The 18,495-nt window shown below is 56.9% G+C and overlaps 2 protein-coding genes across 3 annotated transcripts; both read left to right on the forward strand.

The window, feature by feature from the left end:
- The first annotated feature begins 3,424 nt into the window (after positions 1-3,424).
- LOC149860759 (retinol dehydrogenase 7-like) lies at positions 3,425-6,351 on the forward strand. Of its 2 annotated transcripts, none has more exons than XM_090052837.1 (4): positions 3,425-3,737; positions 5,338-5,596; positions 5,795-5,962; positions 6,114-6,351. In XM_090052837.1, exons 1-4 carry the CDS (start codon positions 3,425-3,427, stop codon positions 6,349-6,351), a joined length of 978 nt encoding a protein of 325 aa, XP_089908963.1. The 2 variants fall into 2 exon arrangements, with proteins under 2 accessions (XP_089908963.1, XP_089908964.1); XM_090052838.1 differs by having other exon boundaries at positions 5,795-5,958; positions 6,131-6,351.
- Positions 6,352-11,185: 4,834 nt separating this feature from the next.
- On the forward strand, positions 11,186-17,174 carry LOC149860760 (retinol dehydrogenase 7-like). The gene is made up of 5 exons (XM_090052836.1): positions 11,186-11,237; positions 14,273-14,674; positions 15,440-15,698; positions 15,839-16,002; positions 16,576-17,174. Exons 2-5 carry the CDS (start codon positions 14,362-14,364, stop codon positions 16,791-16,793), a joined length of 954 nt encoding a protein of 317 aa, XP_089908962.1. The 5' UTR covers positions 11,186-11,237; positions 14,273-14,361; the 3' UTR covers positions 16,794-17,174.
- The last annotated feature ends 1,321 nt before the right edge of the window (positions 17,175-18,495 follow it).

Consider the following 18,495-nt stretch of genomic DNA (forward strand, 5'->3'; position numbering starts at 1 on the left):
TGGGTCCATTCCAGGTGCGAGCTCCATGATGTTGGGGTCAAGATCCCTGTTATTGAGCTGGGCGGCTTCCAAACCCCCATGTTAAACTCCCAACACACCCTGAACAGCCAGAGCTGGCATGGAGCCATGCCCCCACCAAAGTCAAAGAGTCTTATGGGCAGCAGTACTTCAACCACTGTGCGTCCAAGGAGCCGCTACGCACACTTGTCTTCTGCTGTTACACACCTTTGCCAGAAGAAGGGGGTGTTGGAAGAGCCGGGCAGGTTGGACACTCACCCCAGGCCTTGGTTTCACGCAGCAGCTTTGCTCCGTGCCTCATGTTCCAGCCAAGGGTGAGAGAAGCCGGCGCAATGCTTGCACCATGGCAGGACACAGCAGGTGCTGTTCCTGGGGCAACAAAGGAATAAAGGTGGCGGGTGAAAGACCGAACCCTAGGAACTCGGTGGGTGCGGTGGGTGCGGTGGGAGGGGGTTGCGTGTTCTCTGGGCGACGCCATGCACAGACTTAGTGCCTCCAAGCACATGCAATGCCAGAGCTGTGGGAACAACCTGATTCATGGGCAGTGCCAAAAAAAGCCACTTTCCTCAGCCTCTGCCTTGAGCATTGTCCCAGGACGTGAGCCCTTCTCCCTCTCCAGCCCAGGCCAGCCAGGGACACGGCACAGAGGCCAGTCTCAGGAGCTGGCAGGCACAGATGCTTTGAGGGGATATGGTCCAATGAAGTTTGTCCTCCATGGGTGAGGACAGACCCGGCCTCCCTCCCCGGGCAGGGCCCATCCAGGCTGTGCTGTCAAGGGGCAGCTCTCACCTCTCCCCAGAGGAGAGCCATGCGCATGATCAGAGGTCAGGAAAACAGACCTTATGATGAGAGGCTGAGAGCTGTGGGACTCTTCAGCCTGCAAAAGCGAAGGCTCAGGGGTGATCTGGTGGCCACCTGTAAGTTTATCAGGGGTGCTCACCAGGATCTGGGGGCATGCCTCTTCACCAGAGCGCCCCGTGGGATGACAAGCTCGAACAGTCACACACTCTCCATGACCATTTCAGGCTGGACATAAGGAAGAACTCCTTTACTGTCCAAGCCCCCAAGGCCTGGAAGAGACTGGCGCCGGAGGTGATTCAAACACACACCTTGAATGCCTTCAAGAGACATTTGGACATTTATCTTGCTGGGATCCTAAGACCCCTGCTGACTTCCTGCCCCCGGGGCAGCAGGCTGCACTCGATGATCTTCTGAGGTCCCTTCCAGTCCTGATGTCATTGAAATCTATGACAGGAGGACACGGGATGGCACCTGCAATCCTCCTCCGTCCTCAGGCACAAATGTTGACACCAGGACACACATTTACATCTCTTCCTGGCAGCTGCCTCAGCTCCTCCCTCCACCATCTCCATTCCCTCCTGTCCTGGGGCACTTGTTCATTCTTCGCTAGTCATCTCTGTCCCAACCAGGATGATCCATGGGACAGGACCTGAGTAGAAGGGTGCGGAGACCTGTGTGCAGGTAAGATTTCTCCTGCCAGTTGGTTTGCCGAGTGCTCGGGAGCGGGAGCCTGGCTGGGGGTCTCCAGGGCTGCGACACAGACTGCCAGAGTAAAGTATGTGGAACAATCCTCTTCTAGCCTCCAGCTTTTAGGTGGTTTTTTTTCTTTTCCTTTGTCTTGGCTTTCTCACCTGCCTGTCAACCTGGTTACCCTGGGTAATGGCTACTACAACCTCAGGCAGCTCCAGGGAGAGTGAACCTAGTCTTTATTGTTTCAAGCACTGACCTCATGGCATGGGGGCAGGGGCTTGAGCCATGTCACAGGTGACTGTGATGCTTTTTAAATTGGTTTGTCGGCATCAAACAACCCCTGCCGTTGACTGGCCCTGGAAGATGAGGTCAAAGAAGTTATTTAAGGGTCCCTTCTACCTGGAGGGAGCAGAGCCGTATTGGGGAACATGGAGTGAGCACATAGCTGCTGGAGCTCTTGTAGGTTCCAGATGAACATGTGAGTAACTTACCTGAAACTTACCTAGAAATATAGCTTACTGTAATGTCGAAGCATGTCAAAAGGTGACTGAGTCAGTACTGTATTCCCTGATACTTTTCTAACCTGTACCCTTCCCCAAGCCTACCCTCTTTAACCACTATAACAAGCTTGGTGCACTTGCTGGGAGAGGGCTTGGGGCATGCCTTATGCTCCCTGTACTCAGCTGACTAAGGGAAGCTACTATCTGTGCTTCAGGCTTAAGGAAACACCCCAAACTCTTGCAGTGGGCCAAGCACCCTCAAGGTCTACAAGGCCTGTGTACCCCAGGGGGCACAGGATCCGAATAAAGCTCAGACCCCTGGGTGGTGGCAGTGGTTATCCCAGGCTTGCAGGTGTGCTCCAGGAAGGGGGTCAGCCAGACATGAGGTGCCCCAAGGGAGGCACTCAGAGCTTGGTAGGTGGTCAGGTGCAGTGAGGTGGGTGGCTCAGCACAGGAATGCCCCCCGCTGGCCCATCACAAGGTAATGTCAGAGCCAGGTGGCTCTGGGGCATTACACTCGCCAGATGCTCCCTGCTGCCATCTCATCTTGCCATGTACACCATGGGACTGACCAACAGCTTCTATATCAATGAAGAAGCTGTTGGTCAGTCCCATGGTGATCTATGTGCATGGGTGCACGTGCGTGTGCATGCACTGTGCCTGCATAATGCAGAGGTAAAGGAGGCTCCACATCTCTGAGCAAACACAGCCTCAACTGAAGTGTCTGTTGTACCTTGGCGGGGACACATGGCACGCTTAGATCTGCTTGCGAGCTTAGGGGTGTCCCTTTGTTTCTCCCAGGCACCAGGGCTCAGTCTTGTCCCTCAGCTTCTCGCAGCCTAAGACCTGAGGAGTCTGTGGGCATATGTGGGTGCCCATCTCCATCCTGGGTGCGTGCTAGGAGGGTTTGCCCGGACACAGAGTTGCAGCTGGTAGAATGTGCTGAGGAACACAAGAGGTCTCACAACCTGCCCCCAGCCCTTACAGTGGGTTTGAGATGAGTGTTTCAGAGCCGTACCAGAAATGTTAACACTCAAACCGATGGAATGAAAACACAGATAATACACGTGGCAGGAATCCTGAATTTCAGCCTCTAAAACAGTAGTCAACTCTCCCCAGGGCTGCCCAAATAGTGCCTGTGTCCACACAGAACTTCTTGGAGAAGAAGAGGCCTCTTGTTCAAGAAAAAACATCCGGCAACACGACAACTCTTGGCACAACCAGGTGTTCTTCCAAGCCGTTCTTCTCCTCTGGCTTCTGTGACTCACTCCAGAGCGGGCGTCATTCAGATGCAGGGTCTGCACCAGCCAGAAGCCTGGAACTGGGGAGATCAGATGAAGGGTGATAAGAATGGGACTGTCACTGAAAAAATCCTGGAATTACCTTTTTTTTACAGGCAAAAGCCACCCGCAAGGATGTGGCTGTACCTGGTGGCCCTGCTGGCGCTGTACCTCCTGCGCCGATGGCACCGGGAGCGGCAGACGGTCGGGAACCTGCCGGACAAGCACGTCTTCATCACGGGCTGCGACTCCGGCTTCGGGCACCTGCTGGCCAAGCAGCTGGACGGGCGGGGGCTGCGGGTGCTGGCGGCCTGCCTGACGGAGCAGGGGGCCGAGCGGCTGCGGGAGGCGACGTCGGGGAGGCTGCAGACGGCGATCCTGGACGTCACCCGCTCCGACAGCATCGCCGCGGCCACCGCCTGGGTGAAGGGGCAGGTGGGGGACCGAGGTGAGGCCTGGCGCTGTCCTATGCTCGTGCATGGGTTGGTTCTGTGCTGGTTCCTGTGCAGTTGAGCCCTGATCCTGCCCAGGGCCTCCTTGAACATAAGAGCCCGAGATGCCCACGTGGCCCTGCCCAGAGGTCCCCACGGCCAAGACTCCCATCTCTCAGGGGCCAAAGGCAGATCCTAAAGGAGGGGGCAGGTTGCAAGAGAAACCCTATTCACTCCCAGTCCTTGAAACTGCTCTGCTCCCTGACCTAGCTCATCTCCTTCTACATCCAGGTGACATATCACCTGGACAAGGGAGAAGAGATTGACGTCATATATCTGAACTTTAAAAAAGCTTTCAATCTGATATCCCATGATCGTCTTACAGAAAAACTGGCCTATTGTGGCCTCGGCTACATCACAGTCTGCTGGCTGGGGAATTGGCTTCGAGGTCGGACCCAGTGAGTGGTAGTGGGTGGAAGTCAATCGTTGTGGTGCGCCGTGAGCAATGGGGTCCCCCACGGCTTTGTCCTTGGGCCTATCCTTTTCAACAGCTCCGCTAATGATGTGGACATTGGTGTCAGAAGCGGACTGGCCAAGTTCACTGATGACACCAAACTTTGGGGTAAAGCGTCTACACCCGAGGACAGGAGGGCGATTCAGGCCCACCTTGACAGGCTCGGAAAATAGGCAGACAAATACCTGAGGAGAAGCTTCGGGACCTGAACCTGCTCAGCCTCCACAAGAGAAGGCTGAGGGGGGATCTAGTGGCATGCTATAAACTAGTCAGGGGGGACCAGCAGGCATTGGGGGAGTCCCTGTTCCCCCGAACACCACCAGGAGTGACCAGGAATAATGGTCACAAGCTGGCAGAGGGAGGTTTAGGTTAGATATCAGGAGGCGTGACTTCACGGTCAGGGCGGCTAGGGTCTGGAACCAGCTTCCAAGAGAAGTGGTGCTGGCCCCTACCCTGGGGGTGTTTAAGAGGAGGTTGGATGAACACCTTGCTGGGGTCATTTGACCTCAGTGATCTTTCCTGCCATGGCGGGGGTCGGACTAGATGATCTACTCAGGTCCCTTCTGACCCTAGAAACCAGTAAACTATGAAATTATGAAACGTATGAAATCACCAGAGCCCCGTGTGACCCTCACAGGGGGCTGCTGCCCTGAATGTCCCAGTCATCGCTGGGGAGCTCCCAAGATGGTAAAGAGCAGATCCTCAGTGACCTGCCCTGGCCCCTTTGGTGTCCTGAGCCTCTCATATCCCCCTCCACCATCAGTGGCTGCCTGAGAACCCTCTCCATGCCCCAGCCCCTGCTTGCCTTTCTCTGACCCTTGTCACCTCCAGCAGACGCTCGGGCTCCGGAGTGAGAGAGGCCGGGAACAACCTCCCTCCACCCAGGACAGTTCTGCCCGGGAAGGGGGTTGTATCATGGAAATCTTCTGTTGAGTCAAAACCAGATTCTCACCGTCCTGCAGTCACGGCAGGAGGCGTTGCTGCCCCACCAGAGTGAGCAGAGGGGCACAGGACAAGGGTCCAGCCCCAGAGCTCATGCTCTTGGAGCTGGCTCAAGCCAGGTAAAGAGCCAGCCCAGCGCTCTCACAGTCTCTCGTCTGCAGGGCTCTGGGGCCTGGTGAACAACGCAGGGATCTCTGGATGCGTTTGCCACAACGAGTGGCTGAGCAAGGCTGACTTCACCAGGGTGCTGGACGTGAACCTGGTGGGGCTGGTCGAGGTGACGCTGAGCCTGCTGCCCCTGGTGCGCAGAGCCCGGGGCCGCGTCGTCAATGTGGCCAGCATAGCCGGTCGACTCTCCATAATAGGAGGTGGCTACTGCCTTGCTAAGCATGGTGTGGAGGCCTTCTCCGACAGCCTGAGGTAAATGGGCTGCATCTCCCATGGCCTGTGTCCTCTCCTGGGGCTCCCCTGGCACAGCCAGCTCCCCACCGCCTCCTCACAAGGATGCACCAGCCTGGAGTATATGGGAAGCCGGGTGCTCGGGAGGCTGTGGCAGGGCTGTGGCTCAGCCCAGGGCTGGGCTCCCACCAGGCATTCACCCTGCCAGTTCCATTCCAGGCGCGAGGTCTGTAATTTTGGCGTCAAGGTCTCCATCATCGAGCCAGGCGGCTTCCAAACACAATTTTTAAGTTCTGAACACATGCTGAACATCTTAGAGCAGGTGTGGAGTCATGTCCCCGCCGAGGTCAGAGAAGCCTATGGGCAGCAATACTTCATTCACTGTGAGTCCAAGTGGGACGTCCCTGGGCCCAGGGAATGTGGAGGGATCGTGGGGTGTCCAGGCTGCCACAGTGGTGCTCAGATTGTCCCCTGGGCTCCCCTGTCCCTTGTGCTGCTTATTTTCACATCCCAGCCCAGCTGGGCTGCTCACAGCCAGATTTTTTGTCCGTACAGACTTTGAGTTGATCAGAAAGGTTCTCCATGCGATATCTAGTGACAACCTCCGCCTGGTCACCGACGCCATGGAGCACGCGCTGACAGCCCGGCACCCCCGCACCCGCTACTCCTGCGGCTGGGACGCCAAGCTCCTCTACCTCCCGCTCAGCTACCTGCCGACCTCGTGGGCAGACCTCGTGTTGACCTGCTACCAGCCCAAGCCTGCCCAGGGCAGCTAGGCAGCGAGGTCCCCAGGAGTCTGGGGCCACAATGGCGATGCCCCGGGTGCTACCGGGGTGTCCCAGTGCCACTTGTGGGAGGCGCACCCGCTCTTCTCTAGCTGAAATCCAAACACCGCTGGGGCTGGGGCTGGGGCTGGGGCTGGGGCTGGCGTTGGGCTCTGCAAGGGGCCATGGGCAGCAGCAGCCCACACCTCTGAGCACAGGCCCTGGGAGCTTTACAACGTGGGGCAGTGGGGAGGGAGTAGCGTGGGTCCTTGTCTTTTGCTGTTACACACCTTTCACAGCAGAAGGGGGTGTTGGAAGACTTGGGTAGGCTGGACACTCACCCCGTTCCCTGGCTCCATGCAGCAGCCTTGCTCAGTAACTCACGTTCCAGCAAAGGGCAAGAGAAGCTGGGGCCATGCTTCCACCAGAGGGGATGGGGCAGACGCTAGTCTGTGTGTAACAAGGAAATAAAGGTGGTGGGTGAAAGACCGAACTCTGGGGGCTTTATGGGGGTGGTGGATGGGGGTGTTGTGTGTTCTCTGGGTGACTCCCTGCACAGACATTTTAGGCCAGGCTGCTCTCCCTGCCAGTGCAGGTAGTGCCTGAGCCGTAGGATCATCCTGATCCATGGGAAATGGCAAACTAAGCCACCTTCCTCAGCCTCCACCGTGAGCATTTTTCCAGGAAGTCAGCTGTCTTCCCCCCCGAGCCTGGGCCAGCCTGTGACATGCATGTAGGGCCTGGTCCTTGGAGCTGGCAGCCTCCAGCACCTTGGGGGACACGTGTCCCTAAAGTCTGAGCTCCAGGGCTAATTGCAGATCAGGCCCCCTCCTAGGCAGGGCCTGTGGGGGACCAGCAGGGGGCCTCCTGCACTAAGCCACCCACCTCACTGCACCCGACTACCTACCAAGCTCTGAGTGTCTCCCCTGGGGTGCCTCACGTCTGGCCGTCCCTCTTTGTGGAGCACACCCTCAAGCCGGGGCAAGCGCTGCCACTACCCGGGGTCTGATCTTTATTTGGGCCCTGTGGCCCACAGGCCTTGTAGAGCTTGAGGGGTAGCTTGATCCACTGCGAGAACTTGGGGTGCTTCCTTTAGCCTGAAGTACAAAAAGTAGCCTCCCTTAGTCAGCTGAGCATAGGGAGCATTTAGGCAGACCCAGTCCCTCTCCCCAGAAGTTCACCACACTTGTTATATAGCACAGAGCTTTATTGGTTAAGGAGGGTCGGCTTGGGGAAGGGTTCAGGACAGGGAAGTATCACAGAATGACCTTAAAGCAAACAGTGTCAGCGTGGTAGCTGGTTGATATGCTTCTATGTTACAGTAGGCTATATTTCTAGATAAGCTGCAGGTAGTTTACTCATTCTGCATCTTGCGAGAGAGAGAGAGGGATTGAGAGCTGCAGATGTTCCAGTTGCTGTGTGACCCTTAATATGGCTCCTCTCCTCCCGCTGGGCAGTCATAGGTTTATACAGTCCTTTTGACATCACCCCTGAAACCCAGTTACGGCCAGGTGTGGTGGGGTGCCAACTATCGATGTCAAAAGAATCACTGCTCACCTGCGAGAGCGAGAGGAGCTTGAGCCCAGACACCTCCGTCCACCCCCTCTCACCTGGCCCAGGTCAGGGAGGTAAACTTGGCTGCCTAGCAACCGGTTGACAGACAGGGGAGAAGACAACGGGCAAGGACAAACCTAATAGAAAAGTCTAGGAAGACTGGGATGGCGTTCTTCCACAGGGCCCGTCTAGGCTGGGCTCTTGGGGGGCAGCTCTCACCTGCCCTGCAAGCAGCATCGCAGTCTCCAAGGCCGGTCGTGCTCAGAACTTCCCCGAAGGATGGGACCTTGGTTTCAAGCCTCCAGGGCTGACAGTGGAGCCATGCTCCAGTGCCCAGTGACAGCAGCCCCCTCTGCCCCTGCAGCTCTATGCCCAATTCACAACGCCAGTACTGAGATGTGCCCATGCTAGGCCTGTCCTGGTCCACATCTTTCCCACTGGGCAACTCCCTCAGCTTTGAAGCCTGGAACAAGCACACGGCTGCTGGTGCTTGGGCCATACTAGCCTCGGGCAGCCAGTCCCTTCCCTGCCCTGGGGCCCCCACCATCTGAGTAGCGGAGCAGGGAGAGCGGTTGCTTCCCCCAAGGATTATATCTGCACTTACTCCTGCTCCCACCAGGTGGGGCCCCAAGCTCCTCTACCTCCCCTCAGCTACCTGCCGACCCCCCTCGTGGACAGACCTGCTAACAGCCCAAGCCTGCCCAGGGCAGCTAGGCAGCGAGGTCCCAGGGAGCCAGGACCCGCGCAGGGGAGATGCCCTGGGTGCTACCGGGGTGTCCTAACGCCACTTGTGGGAGGTGCACCCATACTTCTCTAGCTGAAATCCAAACACCGCTGGGGCTGGGCTCTGCAAGGGGCCACGGGCAGCAGTAGCCCACACCTCTGAGCACGGGACACTGGAGCTATACAAGAAGGGGCAGTAGGGAGGGAGTCATGCAGGTCCCTGTCTTTTGCTGTTACACACCTTCACCAGAAGAAGGGGGTGTTGGAAGAGTCGGGTGAGCTGGCTCCACGCAGCAGCCTTGCTCGGTGACTCATGTTCCAGTGAAGGGCAAGAGAAGCTGGGGCACGTTTCCACCAAAGGGGATGAGGCAGATGCTGTTCTGTGTGTAACAAAGACATAAAGGTGGTGGATGAAAGACCAAACCCTGGAGATGCTAAGGGATTGGTGGGAAGAGGGGTGGGGGCACAGCCCTGCAAATTCTCCCGGTGACTCTGTGCACAGACTTGTTCAGGCAGGCGGCACTCCTTGCCACTGCATGATTGCCCAAGATGTGGAGACACCCTGATCCATAGGCAATCCTAAACAAAGCCATCCTAAACAAAGCCACCTTCCTGAGCCCAGATGATGTTTTCCCAGGACGTGAGCTTTCCTCCCTCCCCAGCCTGGGCCCGCCTGGGACATATGCAGAGGGGTTGCTCCCTGGAGCTGACAGCTGCAGGTGCTTTGGGGACAGGGACCAAAGAAGTTTGTCCTCCCCAGGCGAAGGCAGACCAGGGGCAGATCAGGCCTTCCTGCCCAGGCAGGGCCCATCCAAGCCAGGCTCTCAGGAGGCAGCTCTCACTGGCGCTGTAAGCAGCATCTCGGGCTCCGGCAGGCAGGGCTCAGAGCTTCCCCGAAGCAGGGCCTTGGTTTCAAGCCTCCAACACTGAGAAGAGAGCTGCAGTTTCCCACTGCAAAGCTCAGGGCCACACACCCAGGACTGAGCTCGCAACTCTCTCCCCTCCCTTGGGGGTCTTTAAGAGAAGGCTGGATAGCACTCTTTCCTGCCCAGGGCAGGGGGTTGGACTCGATGATCTGTTGAGGTCCCTTCTGACCCCGGCATCTATGAATCTATGACACTTTCTGGTCCCTAGCTGGCCACACAAGCCCCTTGGCCACAGAGCCTGACAACAGAGTAACGCTCCAGTAACCAGTGGCGGCAGGCCCCTTTACCTCCACTCTTCAGGTTGTCCCCGCAGCTCTATGCCCAATCCACCACCCGGCCACGGGGACCTGCCTGTGCTGGGTCTCTCCTGGTCCACATCTTTCCCACCAGGCACCTCCTTGGCCTTTGAAGCCAGCGCACGGGTGGCTTGGGTCACAGCAGCCCTTAGCAGCCAGCACCTTCTCTGCCCTGGATACCAGGAGAGAGTTTCTCCATGCCCAGGCTCAGGACTGCACTTACCCCACTCCCACCAGGCTGGTTCGGGCACCTCTGCCCCTCTCTGCTCTTTGGCTCAGCAGAGGCCGCACAAAGCAAGTCCCTCCCATGCCCTGGGGCCACCAGGACAATTGAGAGCTTGGGATATCCAGGTTTTCCTATCTGCTGTCCAAGTCAAGAGGCAAGGACACCAGGACATAGGAAGAAACCTGCCGCCTGCCTCCCTGCTCGACCTTTGAGCATGTAGCTCCTGAGTAGGGGTCAGGTGAGTTTTTTGGGTTGGGGGTTTTTTTTTAAATATTTTGGAACATTTTTCATGTTCTAGGTCACATTAGCCAGATCAGTTCTGAATCCTTTGAATCATTCAAAAACCATATGTGGTCCTGCTGCTGGCAAGTACCCTCCACCTCAAGTCTGGGCTTCAGATACTTCCAAATCCATTGTCAGGCATCCCACGTACAGGCCCAAGCCCAGGGGCTTGAGGTTCGGATGCCTCCGAGTTTCATTTGCTCTCAGTCAACGGCCTCAGAAGCAAGCCAGGGAAGAGTCCCCCGTTCCTATGAAGTTGGTGTGTAGATGAGATCCTCCCGCTAGAAGCTGGCCAGTGGGAAGCTAACTATGAGGCTCTCATAGGCAGTCCTGTCCTCATTTGGATCGGGGTGCACCCTCCACTACACACTGCCATTTGCAATCCATCTTGGCTCAGGCGTTAGACCAACGCAGCGATGACTACACTTGAACTTTACCCACAAGAGCCTGAGAAGATGCCCTTTCAGTCCCAATCTCTTTGAATCCTTGACCTCAGGCCTGCCCCCAGGTCTGTCTCACATAAGAAAATCAACACTACAGAGGCTGTTCGAGGCACAGGAACAAGCAGAAATCTGTTCCTGGGCTCCCCACAGGGAGAAATACCAACACTGGACTCACGCACGCACGTGTGCTCACATGCACCAACTCAAAGGACTCACCTTTCCAGACATCACATGGCTGCTGTCTCAGCTCCCTTCTCCATCCTGATCTGGGGGAGTTGTTCACAATTTGCTAATCAGCAGAGGAAGGAGGATGACCCACTGGGTGGGACCTGAAATCCAGGGTGGAGACCTCGCATGCAGATAGAATTTCCCTTCCAGTTAGTCTGCAGAGCACCTGGGAGCGGGAGCACTGCCGGGGGTCTCCAGAGCTGGGACACAGATTTCCAAGGTAAGGCACCGCCTGAGGCAGCCTGCCCGGGATGCAGTCGCCAACTGCTCCCAGCTGCCACCTCGTCCTGCCAAGTACAAGGAAGCAAAGAGGCTGCTGGACAGTCCCACCAGGATCCGCGTGTGTGAGCACATGTGTGCATGTGTGTGCGTAGCACAGAGGTAAAGCAGCTCCATATCCCTGAGCAAACACAGCCTCCCCTGAGGTGCCTGTTGTACCTTGGGAGGGCCACATAGGAAGACTTGCTCTGCTTGCAAGCGCAGGGAACCTGTTCAGTTCCTCCCAGACACCAGGACTCAGGCAAAGCCCTGAGGAGTCTGCGGACACGTGCGGGTGCCCAGTTCTGTGCTGGGTGGGCTCCTGCCAGACACAGACACACGCCTGCTCTGGCCAGTGTGCGCGAGCATCTCACTTGTCTTGCTAGAGCTGGCTTGTCTAACACGCAGCCCTCCAAGGCATTTTCTGTGCTGTGACGGGAAACATCTTGTCCCTCCCCCAGCCCCTCAGCAGCTTCTTAATGGCTCCGGAAGGGCTGGGGAAGGGACACAGTTCCCACACGCACTGCATCAGCTTGACGCTGCCGACATGGTGTGTGGGAAGAGGAGTAGCCGTGTGCTGCTCAGGACAGGACGAGCCCGCCGGAGCAGCAGGGACTCAGCTGCACTTTCACCTGCATGCACTGGTCAGCCCTGAGTGGCACACGGCTCCGCCACCACCTCTGCTGGCTGGTGCCAGCCCAGGTGGGTCTGTCCCATCCAGAGCAGCACACAGCTGACGCCCGCCCGGGTCGGCACCGGCCAGCAGAAGTGGCGTTGGAGCGGTGTGCCGCTCAGGACTGACCGGTGCTTCTCCTGTGAAAGGACCTGCTTCCACCCGCCGCCACGCCGCCAGGCCCTGTGGGCAGTGCCAGTCCTGGTCCCAGCTCCCTCGGGCGCGGGGCTTCATGTCGGTGCCTGGTGCAGGCCGGGCTGGTCCTGGTGGGCACGGCCGGCATGTTGCCTGGGGTGAGGCTCCAGCCCAGCACTTTTCTTTATAGCCTTAAAAACCCCTTGGCTTGCTAAAAAACACACATTACCTTTTAATAAGCCGTCACTTAGGTGAGGAAGACCTGTTGATGGTAACAAGGCCTTGTGCTCTATCAGTCACCTTTGCTACTGGATTGAATTTTACCCTATAGCTTCTATAAAAACAAAAGTGTGCACACAAAACTCCTTGGAGTAAAATCATATTTACAATACTAACATGTACAGTGGCAACGTACACATTTTGGGGCTATTATTTCTATACACATATTAAATAACAAGAATGATCTATATTTATTTTATTCTTTCAAAGGCCCATTTTGGCAATTCAAATGGGAACCTTTACAATTTTTTTTTTAAATGTGAGCTCTTGGGATGCTAATACCCTTGTTACAGTTTTAACCACACTGCCATTTTAAAAAGGAGTTTTGCTTTTTTTTCTTCCTTCGCAGGGACAATTTCTCCCTCAGATTTTCACTTTAAAAGCTTTGTTCACATTCATATTGCTGGGACATTGTAACATCTTTGAAGTATTTGGATAAAACTGTACTATTTTTCCCATGAATATCAGTTCCAAGTTATACCAGCACTTTTGTGCCAGGGAAATAACCAAAATATTACAGTAGCCAAATTCAGTACTAAAAATTATTTCCCCCTCCTGCTACAGCTGCTGATGGTGTTCAACACTGAAAAATGCAAGGTCCTCCACCTTGGAAAGAAAAACCCGCAGCACGCTTATAGGCTCGGCAGTGCTACGCTGGCTAGTACTATGGACAAGGGACTTGGGGGTCACGACCGACCACAAGATGAAAATGAGCCTGCAATGCGATGCTGCGGCTACTAAAGTGAACAAAACGCTGGCTTGCATCCATAGATGCTTCTCAAGCAAATCCCGGGACATCGTCGTCCCGCTGTACTCAGCTTTGGTGAGGCCGCAGCTGGAGTACTGCGTCCAGTTTTGGGCTCCGCAATTCAAAAAGGATGTGGAGAAGCTTGCGAGAGTCCAGAGGAGAGCCACGCGCGTGATCAGAGGGCAGGAAAGCAAACCTTATGATGAGAAGCTGAGAGTTATGGGGCTCTTTAGCCTGGAAAAGCACAGGCTCGGGGGATCTGGTTGCTGCCTATAAGTTTATCAGGGGTGCCCACTAGGATCTGGGGGAACATCTATTTACCAGAGCGCCCCAAGGGATGACGAGGTCTAACGTTAACAGACTCCGCTGCGACCAATTCAGGCTGGGCATGAGGAAGAACTTCTTCACTGTCCAAGCCCCAAGGTCTGGAATAGACTGCCCCCAGGTAAGTTCATAGATGGCCATCAGGCCCCCTCTCAGCCTTCTCTTGTGGAGGCTGAACAGGTTCAAGTCCCATTGCCTGTCCTCATAAGGCCTGCCCTGCTGCCCCCTGATCATGCGAGTGGCCTCCTCTGGACCCTCTCCATGTTGTCCACATCCCTCCTGCAGTGCAGCGCCCAGAACTGGACGCAGTACTCCAGCTGCGGCCTGAGCAGTGCCGCATAAACGGGGAGGATCACCTCCTTGGACCTGCCTGAGATGCATCTGTGGACGCAGGACAAGGTGCAGTCGACCTTACTGACCGCGTCAGTACATTGGCGGCCCATGTTCATTTCGGAATCAGTAATGACTCCAAGATCTCTTTCTGCCACCGTGCTTTTGAGAAGGGAGTTCCCCAGCCTGTAGGTCTGCTGCTGGTTCTTCCTGCTGATGTGCAGCACCCTGCACTTGTCAGTGTTGAATCCCATCCTATTCACACTCACCCACCCCTGTTACCTGTCCAGGTCCAGCTGTATCCTGTCCCTCCCTTCTAGTGTGCCCACCTCGCCCCAATCTAGGTGTTGTCAGCAAATCTGAACAGGGTGCTTTTCACCCCCTTGTCCAAGTCGCTAATAAAGAAATTGAACAGTGTGGGCCTGAGGACCAAGCTCGGGGGGACTCCACTGCCCACCTCCCTCCAGGTGGAGGAGATGCTATAGAGGGACTGGACTTTGCCGTACAGGTACAAGGAGTCATCGCTGACAGCAACCAGGAGTCAGAAGCGGCTTCAGCTTAGAGTCACTTTGTTTGTAGCCAAAAACCACCGCGAGGATGTGGCTGTACCTGGTGGCCCTGCTGGCGCTGTACCTCCTGCGCCGATGGCACCGGGAGCGGCAGACGGTCGGGAACCTCCCGGACAAGCACGTCTTCATCACGGGCTGCGACTCCGGCTTCGGGCACCTGCTGGCCAAGCAGCTGGACGGGCGGGGGCTGCGGGTGCTGGCGGCCTGCCTGACGGAGCAGGGGGCCGAGCGGCTGCGGGAGGCGACGTCGGGGAGGCTGCAGACGGTGATCCTGGACGTCACCCACTCCGACAATATCGCCACGGCCACCGCCTGGGTGAAGGGGCAGGTGGGGGACCGAGGTGAGGCCTGGCACTGCCCTCTGCTCCATGCTGGGGGCTGGTTCTGGGCTGGTCTCCATGCAGCCAAACCCTGATGCTGACTCCCTGCCCAGTGCCTCCTTGAACATAAGAGCATGAAACGCCCACGGGGCACTGCCTAGAGGTCCCCACAGCCCAGACTCCGCTCTTCCTAGGGGCAAAGGCAGCCCGTAAAGAAGGGGGCAGGTGGAGAGAGATGCTGTATTTACCCGGGGCCCTTCAAAATACTCTGCTCCCTGCCTGTCTGCCTCACTGCGGCTCATCCCCAGAGCACCATGTGATCCTCACAGGGGGGCTGCCGTCCTGACCATCCCACTCATCCCCAGGGAGCTCTCAACATGGAAAAGAGCAGGTCCCACTGACCTCCCCCTGCCTCTTCAGTCTCCTGCAGCCTCTCACATCCCTTGGTTGCTGCCTCTCGACCCTCTCCATGCCCCAGCCCTTGCCTGCCCTTGCCCCTTGTCAGCTCCAGCAGAGGCTCAAGCTGTAGAACGGGAGAGGCTGGGACCAACCTTCCTCCGTCCAGGACAGTTCTTCCTGGGAAGGAGGTTGGATCGAGGAAATCTGCTGTTGAGTCAAAACCGGACTCTCGCCATGTCGCATTCAGGGCAGGAGGGATTTGTTCTCCTCACCAGAGACAGCAGGGGAGGTGCAGGGCAAGAACTGAGCCATGAAGCTCCCACTCTGGGAGCAGGATTGGGTCAGGTACAGAGCCAGCCCAAACCTCCCATGCTCTCCCCTCTGCAGGGCTCTGGGGCCTGGTGAACAACGCTGGCATTGGGGTCCCCATTGCCCCCAACGAGTGGCTGAGCAAGGCTGACTTTGTCAAGGTGCTGGATGTAAACCTGATTGGGCTGATCGAGGTGACGCTGAGCCTGCTGCCCCTGGTGCGGAAAGCCCGGGGCCGCGTCGTCAACATGTCCAGCGCAATCGGCCGACTGGCTGTAATGGGAGGTGGTTACTGCCTCTCCAAGTATGGCGTGGAGGCCTTCTCTGACAGCCTGAGGTACCCAATTCCAGCCCCCCTGTCCCATGTTCTCTCCTGGGCCTCCACAGACACCCACCCTGCAACCTCCTGGACGCTGGGTGCCTGGGAGGCGATGGCTGTGCTTGTGCCCCATGTTCACCCTGCCGTTTGCATTCTAGGCGCGAGCTCCATGCTTTTGGAGTCAAGGTCTCCATCATTGAGCCAGGCGCCTTCCAAACACCCATTTTAGAGGCCCAGCACATCTGGAAGAGCCTGGAGCAGGTGTGGAGCCGTGCCCTCCCAGAGGTCAAGGAGGCCTATGGGCAGCATTACTTTGACTACTGTGAGTCCGAGGGGCAGGTTCTGGGGGCTGGGGTGTGAACGTGGTGGCTTTAAGGGCTGAAACCCTGTGGGGGGGATCTTTGCCAGGGCAGGGCAGGGACCAGTCTTGGGAATGGACTGATGGGAGACCCCAGCCCCCATGGCCACTGTGCCCAGCCATGGCAATAGGAGCTGCGCCAGTGCCCCAGCCTGGCCTAGGCATCCTCTGCCCATGCAAAGTCCAGTGAAAGCCAGGGCTGCGTTCACACTGCCATCCATGTGCAAACAGGGTGCACTGCTGCTGTCCCTTGGGTGGTGCAGAATGGGGCCTGCGCAGTCGTGTGTACTTAAGGGGCAGGAGGGGCCATGTCATCAACATGTCCAGCGCAGTTGGCCAGCTGTCTGTAATGGGAGGTGGTTACTGCCTCTCCAAGTATGGCGTGGAGGCCTTCTCTGACAGCCTGAGGTACCCAGTTCCAGCCCCCGTTCCCTGCTGTCATGATGGCACCCTGATTGTCCTACTGTGCTCCTCTGCTGCTTGCTCCCATGACCCAGCCCAGCCTGGCTGCTCACTGCTGGATTTCCCTTTGCGCAGACATTGAGAACATCCAGAAGACGTTCTCTTTGGCCAGCCCCAACCTCCACCTGGTCACCGACGCCATGGAGCACGCGCTGACGGCCCAGCACCCCCGCACCCGCTACTCCTGCGGCTGGGACGCCAAGCTCTTCTACCTCCCCGTCTCCTATCTGCCGACCTTGTGGGCAGACCTCGTGCTGACCCGCAATCAGCCCAAACCTGCCCAGGGCATCTAGGCAGCGACATCCTTGGAGCTGGAGCTGGAGCTGGAGCTGGAGCTGGAGCTGGAGCTGTGCAGTGGAGATGCTCTGGTTGGAACTTCAGCATCCTCAGGTCATGCTTTGGCACAGGCAGGATCCTTTGTTGCCCTCAGCCAGGCGGCAGCACAGCTCAGCTTTGGAAGGGAGCCCCAGACGGCAGCAGATCACACCTCTGAGCACATAGCTAGAAGCTTTTCAAGGGTGAGGGGCAGTGGGGAAGAAGTCACATGGGTTTTTATCACTCACTGTTATGTGGCTTGGCCAGTGGGAGGGGTTATTGCAAAGAGCCTGGTATCTTGGACTTTTGTTCTGGACCTTGGATCCAAAATGCAACCTGTTCTGGGCCTTGCTTGGTTACTAACGTTCCAGAAAAGCACAAGGGAAGCCGAGGTGGGATGGGGCAGATGCTGTTTTTGCTGTAACAAATAAAAAATGGTGATAGACCAAAATGCCAGTGACTGGGGGGTGGTGGCCATGTTTTCCTGGAGGATCTGAGTACCAATCTGTGCTCCAGCTTGACCTCAAAGTGGCACTGGAAACTACCCCCGCCAGAGCCACCACCTCTCCAGGAAGACTGTTCCAATGTTTGACCCCCCTCAGAGTCACAAAGTCCCTCCTCAGCCTCAGCCTCAGTTTCCCCTGCTGCAGCTTAAATCATAGAGTATGAGGATTGGTAGACACATCAGGAGGTCATCTAGCCCAGCGTTTCTCAATCCATGGGTTGCAACCCAAAAGTGGGTTGCAAGAATATAGGAAAGGGTCATGAGCAAACTTTAAAAATGGATTCTCCTGTAAAGAAGAAAAACGTGGGAAACCGTGGCTTTTTCCTTGCAGGCTGGCAGAATTCCAGCTTGCAAGGGGCTGCTTGGGGTCCCCATGCCCCCCACCTCTCCACACGCCCACCCCTGCCCCACACTGTGAGGCTGGAGCCTGGGGGCAGCAGGTTGGGAGCGAGGGGCGCTGGGCCGGGACTGGCCACTGATGTTTCCAAACGGGTCCTGGTACGAAGAAGGTTGAGAACCGCTGTTCTAGTCCAACCCCTTGCCCAAAGCAGGACCAGCTCGACCTACATCATGCCAGCCGGCTGGGATGATATAGTTAGGCAGGTCAGCCTGAAGTCAGGTAGAAGCTGGAGTCCATCTACCCTGCCTTCTACTTCTCCGTGTGAGATCCCTCCTTTCCCTGTTTGCTCCTGGGATCTCAGACAGCCACGGAGCCGTGCCCTGCAGACTCCAGGCCCGTGCTTTAGGAAGTCACTGCAGCACCCTGCCATCACATGGGCATCCTTTCAGGAGTCTGCGAGCCCTGCCCAGGCCAGAGCACCTTGCGGCTGTAAGCAGGCACCCCAGCTTATTATGCAAAGCACGGGCACTGGCAAGTGGGACACAGCAGGGAGTTACGGGCAAGTCTCCACCTCCCCTGTGCTGCCAGGAAGAGCAAAGCTTTTCCAATGCTGCCACCCAGAGAAGCGCTTGCTGCACCCGCGCTGTGGGCAGCCAGGAGAGAGGAAACCCAGGGTCCTAGCGAGTTGATGGGTGATACGATGCTTAAGGCCACTGCTCCTTGTCCTGTCCTGTACAGCCACAGAGAAAAGTGGATCTCCACCCAGCCTCTCTGCCATCGCCCTTCAGGGATTTGCAGACTGATCAAATCCCCCCTCAGTCTTCTCTTCTCTGCA

The sequence above is a fragment of the Crocodylus siamensis genome, chromosome 6 (assembly GCF_052110815.1).
Source record: "Crocodylus siamensis isolate JL-2025a chromosome 6, ASM5211081v1, whole genome shotgun sequence".
NCBI lineage: Eukaryota > Metazoa > Chordata > Crocodylia > Crocodylidae > Crocodylus > Crocodylus siamensis.